The 14,915-nt window shown below is 39.4% G+C and overlaps 2 protein-coding genes across 6 annotated transcripts in view; one reads left to right on the top strand and one right to left on the bottom strand.

Moving 5' to 3' along the window:
• LOC6619746 (eye-specific diacylglycerol kinase) overlaps positions 1–14,915 on the top strand; it is a 111,349-nt gene that overhangs the window by 59,661 nt on the left and 36,773 nt on the right. The window lies entirely within an intron of this gene.
• LOC6619744 lies at positions 9,578–10,857 on the bottom strand. Its single transcript, XM_002043923.2, has 2 exons — positions 10,792–10,857; positions 9,578–10,695 (listed from the first exon to the last, which is right to left on the bottom strand). The coding sequence occupies exons 1-2, from the start codon at positions 10,855–10,857 to the stop codon at positions 10,171–10,173; spliced, it is 591 nt and encodes a 196-aa protein (XP_002043959.2). The 3' UTR covers positions 9,578–10,170.

The following is a 14,915-nucleotide window of genomic DNA, read 5'->3' as shown; positions in this document are numbered from 1 at the left end:
TAGTCTGTTAATAACTTTTATTTTGAGCACTGCCTTTAGATTTCTTGTTTTTAGGGACCTGCAGTTTTCATCAGGAGTTTTTTTTAGCTGCTACCCCCCGCCCCCTCGCCTCGTTTCGTTTTCCCATGCATTTAAGACGGACAATTAAAGAGGCCAGCACGCAATGCAGTTAAATGGCGCCTCAAGTTATGGTCCACACAGATACACACACATGTGCAATACTGCAGCGGCATGTGTGTGTAAGTGGGTATCAGTGGGTATCAGTGTGTATCAGTGTGTGTGTGACGGGTTTATCGCCCGCACACACGCTTGACATATTTTTGTGCAGCACCGCTGGCTTTTTTTTTATGTCCGCTCGTAACATTCAAGACATGCTTAAATGGCAACAATAAGGCAACAAAAGGGATATGCCCGCTTTGGCTCCGTGTGCCGCATCGAGTTGCAACATGTTGCAAGTGGCAATGCCCATCAAATCACAACTGTGGCCATTTTGCCAGCACTTTATCATGCAATTACTCACGCAAATGATGACAGCAAGAGCTTGGGCAAAACAAACTATGCCATAAACGTGACACAAAATCCATCGTCTGAGGACACACACAAATTGTCCATTCTGCCAGCAATTCTGATTAACCATCCATCTGAGTGGCTCATCAATACAGCATGCACCATTAAATTGATGCCAAGCAATTTGTTTGGATTTTTCCATACCAAATACCATATACCCATACAATTTGTAACAATTTTTCCCGCTCACTTGGCTCAATTTAAATCGAGACGTGCGAATCGTTAGCCAAATGTCTTCACCTTTAGCTACCTGATTTTTAGGAACTTTTTTCGATGCCTTAAATTTTACAGCATAATTTATTTAAACAAAACGATTGAAGAGTTCATTGTTTACATATGTAAGCTCAACTATAGGATTCCATCATACATCTTCAATTAAACATAAAAAAACAATCACACGCTGGTTGTTTAAAATGTTTAAATGAGCTGTCAAAAGAACAGAACGTTAGAAAAACTAAAAAAACAAACTAAATACTAGTAGCTGCACTAGGATAAACCAACAAATTGAATGGACTGAAATTGAAACACTCTTGGCTGGCTTTCCACTAAATGCTTTGCTGTCGATGACAACATAGTTGAAATGAAAACTAGTCAAATTAAAAATAAATATTGACTGCAGGCGAAAGGGGCATTAAATGTAGTAATAAAATGGACAAATCGTTTTCAAATGCCAGTTGCAGGTATTTACAAATGGAAAGGGTTGGCAAATATTTTTTAGCAGCAATTAATTTGATTTAATAACCAACAGCATTTGTTTCATTTGTGGCTTTTGCACCTCACTTATTGCAAAAAGGGTTAGCCAGTTAGCAAATTAGTTTTCACCTGGCTTCAGTTTTCCCCATTAATATACGCTTTTCTTGGCTAAAAATTGTTTTACATTTCTTAAGTTCGGTAAGTTATGTTATTTGAATTACTAAATGGAATTTGAGAGTATAATTGAATACAAAAGTGTAAATACGTTCTTGAGTTGGTTGCTTATTTAATGTAAAAATAGTGCAATAGTTTATAAATTTGGTTATGAATTGATTTTATTTTGATTCATCCAATGAGAACATCAACAATTTGAATCCTTTAATTCCCTTTTGGCCCTTTTCCTGTGCTCTTTGATATTCTGGTTTTCTTTTTTTGGGCATAAAACCGCTTAGAGAATCAAGCCGAAATCAAAGCTAAACCTATGACCAAACATTGTTGGTCTGCAAATCCCCTGAACCACTGGCCAAAACGATTCCCCTTGGGCCCCACACTTTTCATAGCCAGTTTTTTCTTTTCCTTTTTCATACAAAAAAAAAAGAGTTTACACTTGCAGTGGATTTACAGCGCAGTGTGGAAAACTCCATGAAAAATAAAGGAACCTTCGAAGGCCAGCAGGATAATAATTCTTGTGCTTAAAAGGAGTTTGGCGTTGGCGCTGCGCTTTAAGATGTTGCTGTTTTTATTTCTTTCATTCAGTTTGCATTGTGAATGCGGGAAAATGCTGGGTGAAAAGCGTTGTTTGGTTTTTCCAAGACCTTCCAGCCATTAGTGGGTATGATGAAGCATCCCGGTGGCGGTGGAATGGGCGGACGAGATTCATGTGCTGCTTTAGTTGAACAGGATCCATAAAATTAACGCTGAATAAGGCGGACTCCTGGATGCAACAATGTCGGCCCAACATTTTCCACCCATTTTCCATTCATTTTCCTCGAACACCCTTTTGTGTGTGTAATGAATGCTGAGCTGAGTACAGGGAAGTGAAGTAAAGTGAAGCAGCAAAGGCCAAACAATAACAGGGAAATCTACTCACAGGACAAGACAATTGCGGCAACAATGTTTTTCGGTTTTTCCCCGTGTTAGCTTTTCTTTTTCTGACTGCCATTTCATTGGTTTTTCCTCCTTTTGTTGGTCATTTAGAAGCTCATTTTGTGGCCTCTATGTGTGTATGTGTGTGTGTGTTAGCCAAGAAAATGAGTGGTGGTGGTAGGGCAACTTAACAAATAATGACCGTTATGATATCGCCTGGTTGGTGGCATTAAAATTACATCATTGTATATGCAATCCAATCATTAAAATCCTAATAGACAAATTACGCTACCAACTAGAGATTAATGGAAGTTTAGAGAAAAGTAAATGAGTTAATATGAAATGAATACGGTTTCTTTACTATTTTTATACCTTCTACGCTCTTTAATTTACTTTTAAAACTCCTTCCTTTGCTTTGCCTCGCCTCACAAATCATTTAGATTAGTTGGCCGCTGGACGATGGGTTAATTAACCCATCCTTTGGCTAAAAAAAAAAGGTGGACAAGCAGGCAAGTGTTCCACTTCCGCTTTTCCGCTTTTCAGACATTTTCACCCAGTTTCAGCTCAGTTTGCTTGGGCTTGGCCCTTCTGCTTATCCTTTCTTGCATTTTGGCATTTTTCTAATATTTTTTTTGTTTTGTTTTGCCTTTTACACTTAACTCAATTTGCTGGGCCAAATAAAGTACATTGCACGGCCACGCCCACTGACAAGCTTTATTGGGGGCAAATGGCGTGGGGAAACGAAAGGTATAGAAAATTATTGCTCAACGGAAAACAATTATTTTGTGCCGGCTCGCTCTTTTTTCTCCTGCTATTCTTTTTTTCTTTTTTTTTTTTTTTGTAGGGCCATTAATGTGAGACGTGCTGAGGGATACCCAGCACCTTCCGCCCCCAGAGGGGGGCTACTCCCTCCGGAGAGTGGGCGTGGCGTATCGTATCGTGTAATCTGAATATGGCCGTGACTCGCCTGCACCGCTAAGTACTAAGTCAGCGAGCTCCTTTCACTTCCTTTAGCCAAATTGCATTTGCTTTTGGCCATTTAGGGTTATCGACTTTGGAGCTTCACCCTCGATGATTTTTAGCTGGAATTTTAGTTAGGTTCATGTAGTTACTATCGAGCTAAGCCTTACTTTGATATTTTATTAAAAGGTATTTAATTTTCGGCTCATTTAAGAAATATTTTATAATATTTAGTATCATATCCTTGTGTGAATAGTTTCTTTAAATGTTTTGCATATTTAATGTTTATAAAGGTACTATTTTCATTAAATATTCCATAAAAAAGCCGATTAACTATCAAAATATTAAAGGGCATTTAAGAAATCGCGCTTCTGCGGCAGCACGTCGTGTAAAAATGTTTCATTTTCATTTCTTCTGTGTTGTTTGTCCTTTGAAGGTTTCGCTTGCGGCCACATGGCGTATGTGTGATATTTGGTAATGCGTGTAATTAAGCAACACGTTCTCATTTTCCACCTAGCCTGTTTTGTTGGCTAGCAACTTCCGCTGCCTGTTTTTGTGCTGCGCAACATGAAACTCTAATTACCAGAAAATGCCCAGAAAGGAAACTGCCAAAAGAACGGAAAAAAAAATAGAATAAGGGGCGACTCTGTTGTGTGCGTGTGTAGGTTTATGCTTTTCACAATTCGCTTGAATCCGCAACATCCAGCCGCAGACCGGTCGAGAATTTTCCGACGAATATAACCGATCCGAACGATGGTCTAGAGAACCCGGACTACGATGTCCATTTCCCACATATTGGATTATTAAAATTCCACCTACACGTCCATCAGTGATGCCTAAAATGGAATCCTTTGTAATAGAATCTCTACCATCGCTTTGTCCAGTGTTGTTACATCGAATTCGAATCATTTCATATGTCAATGGAGTATTGAATTTTCTGGTTAGTTCATCAACCAGCACTTCTCATCACTGGCGGAATTTCATTATTCAATCAGTGACGAACAGGTGGAAAGCAGATGGCTGGTAAATTATCACAGCTTGTGCCTGGGATACTTATGTGAAAATATACGTATGTATATACTGAAAGCCCTTGCCTAATGATGGTGACTATTAAATGTACAATTAATTGGCGACGATTCTGCCAAATGCCTAATGACCGTCGTCAAAGGGTTAAAGGTGGTACTTATTTCCCGTTTCGTTTCGTAAATGACAGATTAAAGCTAACGACTGCTCATCAGGAAGGTAAATACATATCAATATGTCAGTGACTTTTTTCCAATATTTAAATTTCATATATTATTATTATTATTTTTTTTTTTTTGCTTGATCCGCTCACATACGCTTTGGCTGACTTTTCTTTATAGTTGGTTTGCCATTCGTGGAATTAATTTTCACATCCTGCGCCGGATAATTAAAAATAAAATCAGGCAAGCGTAACAAATAAAGAAATAAAATTCCGCAGTATGCTTTTAGGCATTGTCCGTTGTTGTCGTCACTTCCTGTTAATAGCGTTTCGTTACTACTGCATCTGCTACTCCAGCTGGGCGGAGCCACCCACAATCCGCCCACTCGCAATATGTGGGTGCTAAAATTGTGGGTTAAACAAACGTTGAATTCGTTTCGATTTCGATTAGGCAATGTGACGTCTGCTACGATGAACGTGCACAATGAAAGGATAGTTGTATTAATAAATACTATGATAGCATTTTGACAGCAGCTAAAAACAAACGCATATGTATTTGCGTACATTTAAATTTTATGAAGTAATTTCCAGGGTAGGGAAACACAGCAGCAACTAATTGATGTGACAACTGCGTGTGAGCGGCAGTTTCCATTTGAAGGCACTCCACCTACGGTTTTCAACTAAAATGTTATAACTACTAACTAGTATAGTTAGCATGGCATTGGTTTGGGCCAGATAATCATGATTTTAATTTTTGGATCGTATTTTTACATTCCATACTCAGACAATTATTTTTTTTTTTTTTTTTTCAGTATTTGAACCATGATGTTTTTATTATTTGATCAACGCACTGTTACCCATGCGGCAACTTAATTTGATCTGCTTAAATTATTTTATTTTACAATATGTCTTGGTTACTTAAGACTAACAGATTTTTAATCCTAAAAACGATAGGGAGAATTATAATAGTTGATATAACATAATAATTACTATTTATTTGATTATTCTAATGAATTTTTAAAACTAAGACTTTCTAGGTCAAAACCAGGTCAGGGAGGTCTTGAGGGTGGTGTCGCTTGAGTCTTCTTTTGACTCTAGTCCGAGGGTCAGCATTGACCACAGCTGCAGTTCCTAGCTTCCTTGCTAGGCTGTTGGGGTGTACATTAAGCCTTTCCATATATTTTTGGGCGATGTTCTGGAGCTTGTCTCCTATTTTGGGCACCTTGAGGTCGCGTTCGATGTCTCTTGTTCTCATATACCAAGGAGCCCCCGAAATTCTTCTTAAGGTCTTCGCCTGTAAGATCCGGATCTTATTAAGGTGACTCTTCGCAGCAATGCCGTATACCTGCAGGCCGTAGAACAGGCAGGGGGCCAATATGGACTTGTATATATTGACCTTGCAGCCAAGCGACAGTTTGTTGCGTGGTGCAATGAGCCAAGACATCCGAGCAACCTTGGTCCTGAACGCTTGCTGAATATTTGTGATGTGCCTGCTGAAGGTGAGCTTCCTATCGAGGGTAATACCAAGGTATTTATAAGCCTGATGGTGTCTGATCAGTCTCCCATTCAGACTGACACCCGGACAGCTACCTGTTCGGTTGGAGAACGTCACATTGGCACACTTCTCAGCGTTGATGCGCACATTCCAGTTCTCAGCCCATTGCTGGAATGCATCCAGGTATTCCTGTAGACCAGAAGTGGCAGCCAGGATACTTTTACTTTTCGTGAGCACAGCAGTATCGTCAGCGTAGGTGGCTATGAGCACATCTTCTTCGTCTACCTCTGTGACTGGTGTGTGAGTAGGCATGTCCGAAGCAAAAACTGAGTATAGGGTTGGGCCAAGAACGCTTCCTTGAGGAACTCCAGCTGCAATTGGCTTGATTGACGATTTGTACCCATCAACAAAAGTTGTGGTCGAATCACTGACAAAAATTCGACCAAACCGGTTTTGCCAAAAATTCGATATTTACGAAAGGGATTTTTATCATAACTTGGCTTAAAATAGTGATATAGGCGAAATAATAACTGTTTTGAGCAGCCAATTACCAGTGCTAACTATCCCTATCACTTTTTAAAGAATTTAGAAAAATTTATTTTTGGGTCAATTTTTGCATTTTTTGTAAGGGGTAACATCATCAAAATTTGCAACAAATGCCAAAAATTTAGAATTTGTATTTATGAACACAGTTGGATTAGAAATTTAATTACGAGCTCAACGATATATAATATTCCATATTCAGACAATTATTTTTAAAGTTGTGGCAAAAAAACGGATTATTTTAAGACCGAAATTTGGAAAAAACGTCTTTTCCCAAAAATTTGATATTTGCAAACGGGATTTTTGTCATAACTTCGCTAAAAATTGTCATATAGATAAAAGAATAACTGTTTTGAGCAGCTATTTGTCAGTGCTAACTAACCCTTACACTTTTTAAAGAATTTAGAAAAATTTATTTTTGGGTAAATTTTTGCATTTTTTGTAAGGGGTAACATCATCAAAATTTCCAAAAAAATTGCAAAAAAATAGAATTTCCATTTTTGAATACAGTTCGATATAAAATTTAATTACGAACTCAACGATATATAACATTCCATATTCAGCCAAATATTTCTTAAGTTGTGTCCAAAAAACGGATTATTTGATGTACGAAATTTGGAAACACTGCTTTTGGCAAAAAATTGATTTTAGAAACGGAATTTTCGTCATAACTTCGCTAAAAATTGTCATAAGAATGAGAGAATAACTGTTTTGAGCAGCTAATAATAACCAATACTAAATATCTGTATTACCTTTTGAAAGATTTAGTGAAATTTATTTTTGGGTAATTTTTTTTGCATTTTTGGTAAGGGGTAACATCATTAAAATTCGCAAAAAAATCTTCAAAAAAATAAAATTTCCATTTTTGAACACAGATCGTTTGGGAATTAAAATGCGAGCTCAACGAGATATGGCATTCCATTTTGGGACCATTATTTCTATTGTTATGATCAAAATAGTAGATTGTTCTTAAACCAAAATGTCAAAACTACGAGATATCCTGTTCTTTATCACAGTTGTGCATTCACTTCATATTTTATTGTCTGTAGTTCCGTTCTTACTCTGACAATTTAGTATTAATTCCCAAGTAATTTATTCCGTGATTGCAGTCGTCTGTTTAAAATGCTGATTACTGCTGTAAAATGCGGACTAGTCCCTCCAATTATAAATTATTAGTGCCGTCTGAAAGAAACTCGACAAAAACTTGTTCAGCAAGCAGTCCTGCAAATCAAACTGACTTTTTGAGCCCTGCAGTCAACTTTTCTCGGACCCCTGACATCTATTTTCGCTGGATGCTTTTTAATAGCCAGTTTCCTGTGCCAGTTGCCATTTTAGGCGTGGTTGCCATGGCATCCTCTGCAGTGCCTAGGTGCATTTGCAGCCTGAAAAGAGTTCGAATCGTAATTAAGTCGCCATTACAACGAATTCGAGCAATCACACACGCCGTTTTGCCAAAAGTCATTACCAATGAGCCGAACTAATTGCCTTATTAGGAAACGTATGTGGGCATGGAAATTACATGAGTAAAATAATTGTTTAACAGCAAATATGCACAGTGCTTTAAAAGGTTACAAATAATTTAATGATTTTAGATAAAGAAATTTGCATTATTCGATTGTACAGTAATTTGTATCGAATAACTTCAAAGGCTGTGGCTAATTTGAACTTCAATTGGCACTTACCAACACTGGACCCCCATTTAGTGGTATCTAACAAATCACCGCTCACCGCCCCCGAATCGCTTCCAATCTACTGAGTGTTAGCATCTGTGACTGGCCCCTTAACTGCTGCCCGTAAATAAACTGGCCAAATTTGTCTAATGCGAACTCCCAGCGCAGAATTCCCACTCCTATTCCCATTCCCACTTCACGAGCCACGAGGAACTCCCTTTTTTGGGGCATTGTCTTTGCTGACTGCTCCGTGCATAATTCACGAGTTCAAATTGCCAAACGCCACATAAATGTACAAACAGGCACGTATTTATATATCTTGCCATCTCCCCCGCCCCAAAAAGGGCGTGCTCCTCTTTCTTATTCTGTGGCGTTTATGCAGACAGTTGGAGTCACAATTATAGTAATGGAAGTGGGGAGTGTAAAACAGTGTTGTAAAGGAGTTTTAAACGCAAAAAAAGTAGCGTTCTACCATTTGAGAGTATGAAAATTAAATTATAAACTAGACCATTATGTTTAAATACATTTTTAAATAGCTTGCATATGTTAAGCCTTCAATGTTTTTTTTTGTCAGTTTTCTCCACTTCTGAATCAATATTTGTTAGCCACTATCATGCTAACCGCAACTGTTTAAAATATATATACAATATAGGTAAGGTCGCCATGGCTTTGCGGCTTGCATGCAAATTTTATGTTTTAATAATAAGTCTCTGGCATGCAAGCGCCGCATATTTTATGCCAATTGATGGAGGACTGCGGGGATGAGGGCTTTGGATTCCAGGTGAATCAGGCAGGAAAAGCTTGGGGCCGTCCCACCTGGAGTCATTTAGTCAGTTAGTCATTCATTCAGTCAGTCATTCAGTCGGTTCACTTGAGGTTCGTGTCCTGGGCTGTTTATTTTTAACCCAATTGTTTTCTTTGCCACGGGCGAAAAAATAACTTACTCCCGCTCTGAATTTGATATTCCTTCTCGAAATGATTTAAAAATTTAATAGTGCCATTTTGCGGACCTGAACACACAATAATTAGCACACGCACCGAAAATTGATTACAAATTCGCATGGAAAATTGGGACATACATATGCACATAGTTGCACTTTTTCAAATTTTCAATCGAAACGGGCCAGTGCGTGCGGTCATGCAAAATGCAAATGCAAATATGCAATAAGATTGCCGCAATTTTGTGACCAGTCGCCCATTCCCACGCTCAAACTGGTCAAATGTTGGGCACATTAAATTGAAAATTAAAATGCGAAACGCTGTCGAGCATATTGAATAACAACGAAAATGTGCGTTAATTTACATTATTATTTACATTTGCATTTAATCACAAACAATTTGAATTTGGCATTCAAAGTGTGCACCTAAGTATCGTATAACTCCAACTTTTTCACTGCAATCAGTAAATGAATAACCGAAAGCGAGCTCTTTAAATTCCAAAAAAAATATTCCATGCAACTTAATACCAGTGTTGCAAGCACGACTGCAACGCGAATAAATATCTTTCCTTCTGCTGATTTGTGGTTTCTGCCACTTGGTTTGCCACATATACTCGTATATAAATATATACTTACGGTCGCTCGTTGCTGGTATAAATTTTCCCTTCCATTTTTATTTCGCACTTAATTAAAAATCCTTCGCTGACGTGCGACACGCACGGCTTTCAACCGCCTTAACCCCAGTTCAACCTCAATCGCGACCAGACCCTCTGACAATTGAAGAGCACAACATTTACAACTCAAGAGGGGAAAATCATGCAGAAACATTTGTTTTCCACTTTAATTACTAATTAAACTAGAAATCTAAAATAACTGTAATTGGTTTACTTATAACACCAAAGATTTGTTCAAATCTCATAGAAGAACTAGAGACTTCAGGGTCCCATTATTATTAGGCTAACAAACCATTAAAAAAATAACAAACTAATATAAAAAAAAAAAATCTTCAAAAGTGCACTGCATCATCAAAGTTCATCAACAAGATTTGTAGATGGTGGCATTGACCTCGTAATAGCACAAAGCCTTCTTGGTGACCTTGTCTTTGGGATTCAGAGAGTAGACCGTGCCCTCCAGGGTGTACAGTGTGTTCGGATGGTACATGAACTTGAGGATCGCCGTTTCCGGCGGCACTTGGATGCGATTCATTACGTAGACGCCCGTTTTCAGTGGACAGCCGAGACTCATATTGCTGGCACCCTTCGAAAGCATTAGCTTTGCCACATTGTTCCAGGCGGACACGTGGCGTATGTATTTCCAGAAGTCGCACGTTTTCGTCGTGCCATTGTACAGCGTACGCGGAAGTTCCGCTCGCGGTGCGGATGCGGAGCTCCGCTTGCGCGGTTGCTGCAGGAGGACGAGATGCCACAGTGGTATGGCCACGTCCTGCCGCACAGTGGTCACCGAGGACATCGAGTTGTTCTTCTCGAACATGTTGAGCTTGAGGCCATAGTTGGGCGTGTCCCACGACTTTGCGCCCACCAATTTCATCATGTAGCAGTGCTATGATATAAATCAATGATAAAATTAAATGTATGCAACACAAAATTTAAAAAAAAAATTGATTTCAGATTTATTTGACTGCTTTTTTCTGCGCACCTGCTTTGTTAATTGCAGGAAACCAAAAAGAGTTATGAAGCCAAATAAATTTCTGTAAAATCCCATATTTGCAGCACGGCAAACGTATAAAAAGCAACTGAATGGATAAATAACGAAATAATACGCGTTAGCAAAGTGATTTAGTCATTGCAGCTAATGATTATTCCCGTGATTTGTCATTGTATCAATGCGATTGAAATTACGGGTTAATTGCCAAATAATTGTTCAAACCGAGTTGTGGGAATTATGGGAGTCTAAACATTTCGGCAAGTGCCTAACCAAATAAATAAAACATATTATCAGCAGAGACCTCAAATTGGTAACCAGAAAAAGGTTAGCAAAGCGGTTTTTTTTTTTTTTGAATGTTTAATAGAAATGTCAACATTTTTGGACCAGTGTTTGTTTCGGCTGTTATGCTTTCATTTATGTTTAAAGTTATAGTGTTGGTAAATTGCATTTTGCGTCGATGGCTTGTCCTTTATGCAGCTTTAGCTTCCGATATTTCCACCATCTGGGGACGGCTTTCCGTTACACTTTTCCAGCATATAAAAGGGTCTGGTGGTGTATACATTTCCCCTCTCCGTTTCCGGCTTATTTGTTTGCTTGTCCTTGCCGCTGCACGACATCAATGGACCGAACAATGCATTGAAATCCACTTTCCGCACTTTCCACCACAGATTTCCACCACATCCTCGAGAACATCAGGCTGTCACTTCCTTTTATCCCGCCTCGGATTCACTTCTCATATTTACATTTTCAGTTATTTCCCCGGCAAATATTTGCATGACATTGGCTTTTCTCGCTGCTCAAACAAATTTTCCAGGAATTTTGCGGCGTTTTCGCGCTTTCCCAACGACACGCATCCACATCAATCGCATCACTTCGGCTTCACATCGATTTAAGTGGCGTTGGGGGAGACGACTTGTCCATCAGGCTTCATTCTCTATCGGCTTTGTGTAACCGTCTCGTTTGCGATTGCGATTGCGATTCCCCTCACGACGGTCATTTCATCTGTGATAGCTATTGTCTGCCAATACTCTTGCAGCTAACTTAATTATATTAATGGCTTAATTAAAGCTGAACGTAATAATATTACTGTGCGTACACCGATAATGAGCTGCAAATGAAACATTTATACACATACTCAACGATTGAAGGCTTTTCCTTGTTCCATTGCCAATAATTTGATGAATCCCAAGTTAATAATAACTCTTACACACTTTACCCAATTCTACAGATTTTCTTGACACTCGCTAAACTGGCAAACTAGAAGAAAACCGTTCCACTTAACTCGCCATTAAAAATACCGTTTCGCTTGTCACTTTCAAACACCAAAGCGATTTTTTTTTTATCTATTCCTATTAGCCATTGAACATTTTATCGCTTTTCCTCTGCGCTTTCCCCTTAATTTTCAAATGGCCACTAGAACTTCATTAGTGGTGGCTGACTTTCAGACTGTAGAGTTTATGTATATCTCCTGTTTCTCTCATCCCTGGCCTGTTTCGGTTGTTCGTTTTGTTTTTAGATTTTGTTCTTTGAATTGTGTCAATAGGCTTTTATGGGCTTTTAGTTGGACGATTGGCGAGTCCAAACATTATTTGCTGACCTCCACTTTTTGCCTGGAAAAAAGGAGAGTACAAATATTCTAAACAAGTGCACATTTCAAATGCACAAAGCCATTTGAGAAGGCTGAACAGGGAGTTTTTTGTTTGTGGCTTCAGAAATGGCAGCTTTAATGTGCACACACATTGGGGAAAAACAAGCCCATTTTCCAAGCATCTTTCTCTCCCGCTTTTCTTGGTTGGGTTTTCATGCACAGAGCTAAACGAAACGGAATGTTTATTTTATCAAAAATATCCGGTCGTCTTCTTAATTTTGTATATTTTATATTTATATTTATTTAATAAACCTGTTGAAAAATAGCTAAGTGATGACCAATTTCTCATATATTTGCTCCCCGTTTGCCTGTTAGCTTCTATTCCTGATCGTGTCCCCCATCGTTGCACTGCATTGGGGGCCTTGAACGTTTTATGATTGCACTTTTCAGCAATAAAATAACGAGTGGGAATTGTGGATGCAACGCCGCCATGAAGACCAATTCGCAATGCGACTTCACACCAAATGCTTGGCTGAAACTTTAATAACCCCAGACGAGGCCGACACTTGCAATAAACTGGCTGCTTGTCGTAAAAACACACACACTCGCATGCCCACTCGTAAAAAACAGGAGCACTAAAAGAGAGAAAAAAAAGAGGAAAATGAGAAGTGGAAAATGTGAGGAAAGCCCCCAGGACATTGGGGATACGAAACGATGTCCTGACCAAAAGCTGTCAACGCGTCGCCATTGCAGCTCATAAACATGGTACCAGGCTCCCCTTTCTTCATTGTCCTCTATTTTCCTCACTGAATTTTCCCTGAATTTCCCCAAACCCCCCCAACTCCGCAGCCCATCGTGCTGTCAGTTGTAGTTTTGGACTATCGCATCACATTTATTTCGTCGCCATTTCACTGGCGTTGTATTTTCTGTGGGGAACACGCTGCTTTGCACTTTATTGCCTGTCCTGCATAATTGTTGGGCTTATTATTGGATTTTGAATAACATCGCATCGACAGGACTCGACAGCCGGCAAAAGCAGCAAAAGTCCGATGGACTACAGCTGGGGCTTTTCCGATGAGTTGGGTGCCTGCGAATGTATGGTATCCATGGCAAAGTATGAGCTTACGATTGGGGTTTCCATTGTCAAATTAATAACTAAATATCTTTGGACGGGCAAGAAGTATATTTAATGGATATTGACTACAAAAGTCTCAAAATTCTCTGATCCTTATGCTAAAATATGGAATTTCAAGCCTTTAAGTAGCTTACAACTAGGCCAACTAATTGAAATTCTTCGTAGGAAATTTAATGAAAGCGTTTTATTGAATTCGCAATAAGCACAAAAGCTTTGGACAGAATATCTCTGAATACATTTACTGTTCACTAATCCTGGCTGCTTACGAATCCAGACACTGGACATCGATTTGCTGATTAATGATTTGCGAAATTTCGACTCTTTTTGTATGAATCCACTGGAATTTGCATATGCTACTTACACATTGCGCATACGCCATGTGATCCAGTTAATAGACAGCTGGCCAAATTACACCGACATGCATATTTTGCGCGTTCATAATCCACTACGAACATCTGGCGATCCGACAATTATCCAGTACTAGTATCGCCGCATATTACGCATACGCAGCGTAGGCCAGTTAATAATAGACGAAATTCCCTTGACCAAATGTCAGGACAAAACACAGCACAACACATCAATCTCTGACAGAGTTCGCTGCTCGAACCTATGCAAAAGCCCCAAACCGTTGTTACGAAGTACTCGTAAATTTCATTTAATCACCCTGAACTCGGGACTAGTGGCCGAAATTAATATGCCACAAAAAACAAAAAAAAAGTAAATAAAAAAAAATTGGAAGAGCAGAGAAAATATTAAACTCCAGAAGGACCGACGTGCACGTGGCCATTAAATTGTCGGCCCTCGTACCTTTGTCTTTCATGCATGCATACATACATACATATATTCCGTGTTGTTTCGTATGAAAATTTATTAGCACTGCGAGTGATGCGGCAGGAAGAGGTGGCAAATTGGGTCAACGGCAATAATAACAACGAGGTGCAACAGTTGGGGTTTGGCACAATAACGGGAGCGAAACGGAAACGGAAGCGGAGGCGGAGGCGCTGACACGCCCAAGGTCACTCAGATGTGTGAAATGGAGAGCAGCACGTTGGTATGGGAGTGCGGTTTTATGGGGAATCCCAGTTGCTGTTAGGGTAAGGCGGTTGGGGAAAACAGAAACCCACACACAGCCACACACACACACAGATGTGTGGGTATCTGTGATGAGAAGTGCAAATTTATGTTGGAATTAATTGCAACGAGCAGCGGGACAGGAACAGGAACAGCAGCCACTGCCCGGGGACCGGTGAGTCCGGCCGTGACTTTAATTAGCCGGAGAACAAGTACGGGTACGAGTACTCAACCCCGGCATTAACGGAATCAGACAGCCGTGCAGCTAAAAGAATATTCATTGGCATTTGGCTTAACATTGCCGTGACAACCATCATTATT

The sequence above is a fragment of the Drosophila sechellia genome, chromosome X (genome assembly GCF_004382195.2).
Source record: "Drosophila sechellia strain sech25 chromosome X, ASM438219v1, whole genome shotgun sequence".
NCBI classification, from domain to species: domain Eukaryota; kingdom Metazoa; phylum Arthropoda; class Insecta; order Diptera; family Drosophilidae; genus Drosophila; species Drosophila sechellia.
This window is presented reverse-complemented; position numbering and strand designations above follow the sequence as displayed.

Bases quoted from the DNA above. Each gene is read 5' to 3' on its own strand.
- LOC6619744 (XM_002043923.2), bottom strand. From the start codon at position 10,857: ATGGGATTTTACAGAAATTTATTTGGCTTCATAACTCTTTTTGGTTTC. The intron at 10,696-10,791 runs GTGCGCAGAAAA...TTTATATCATAG, and splicing joins TCCTGCAATTAACAAAGCAG to CACTGCTACATGATGAAATT.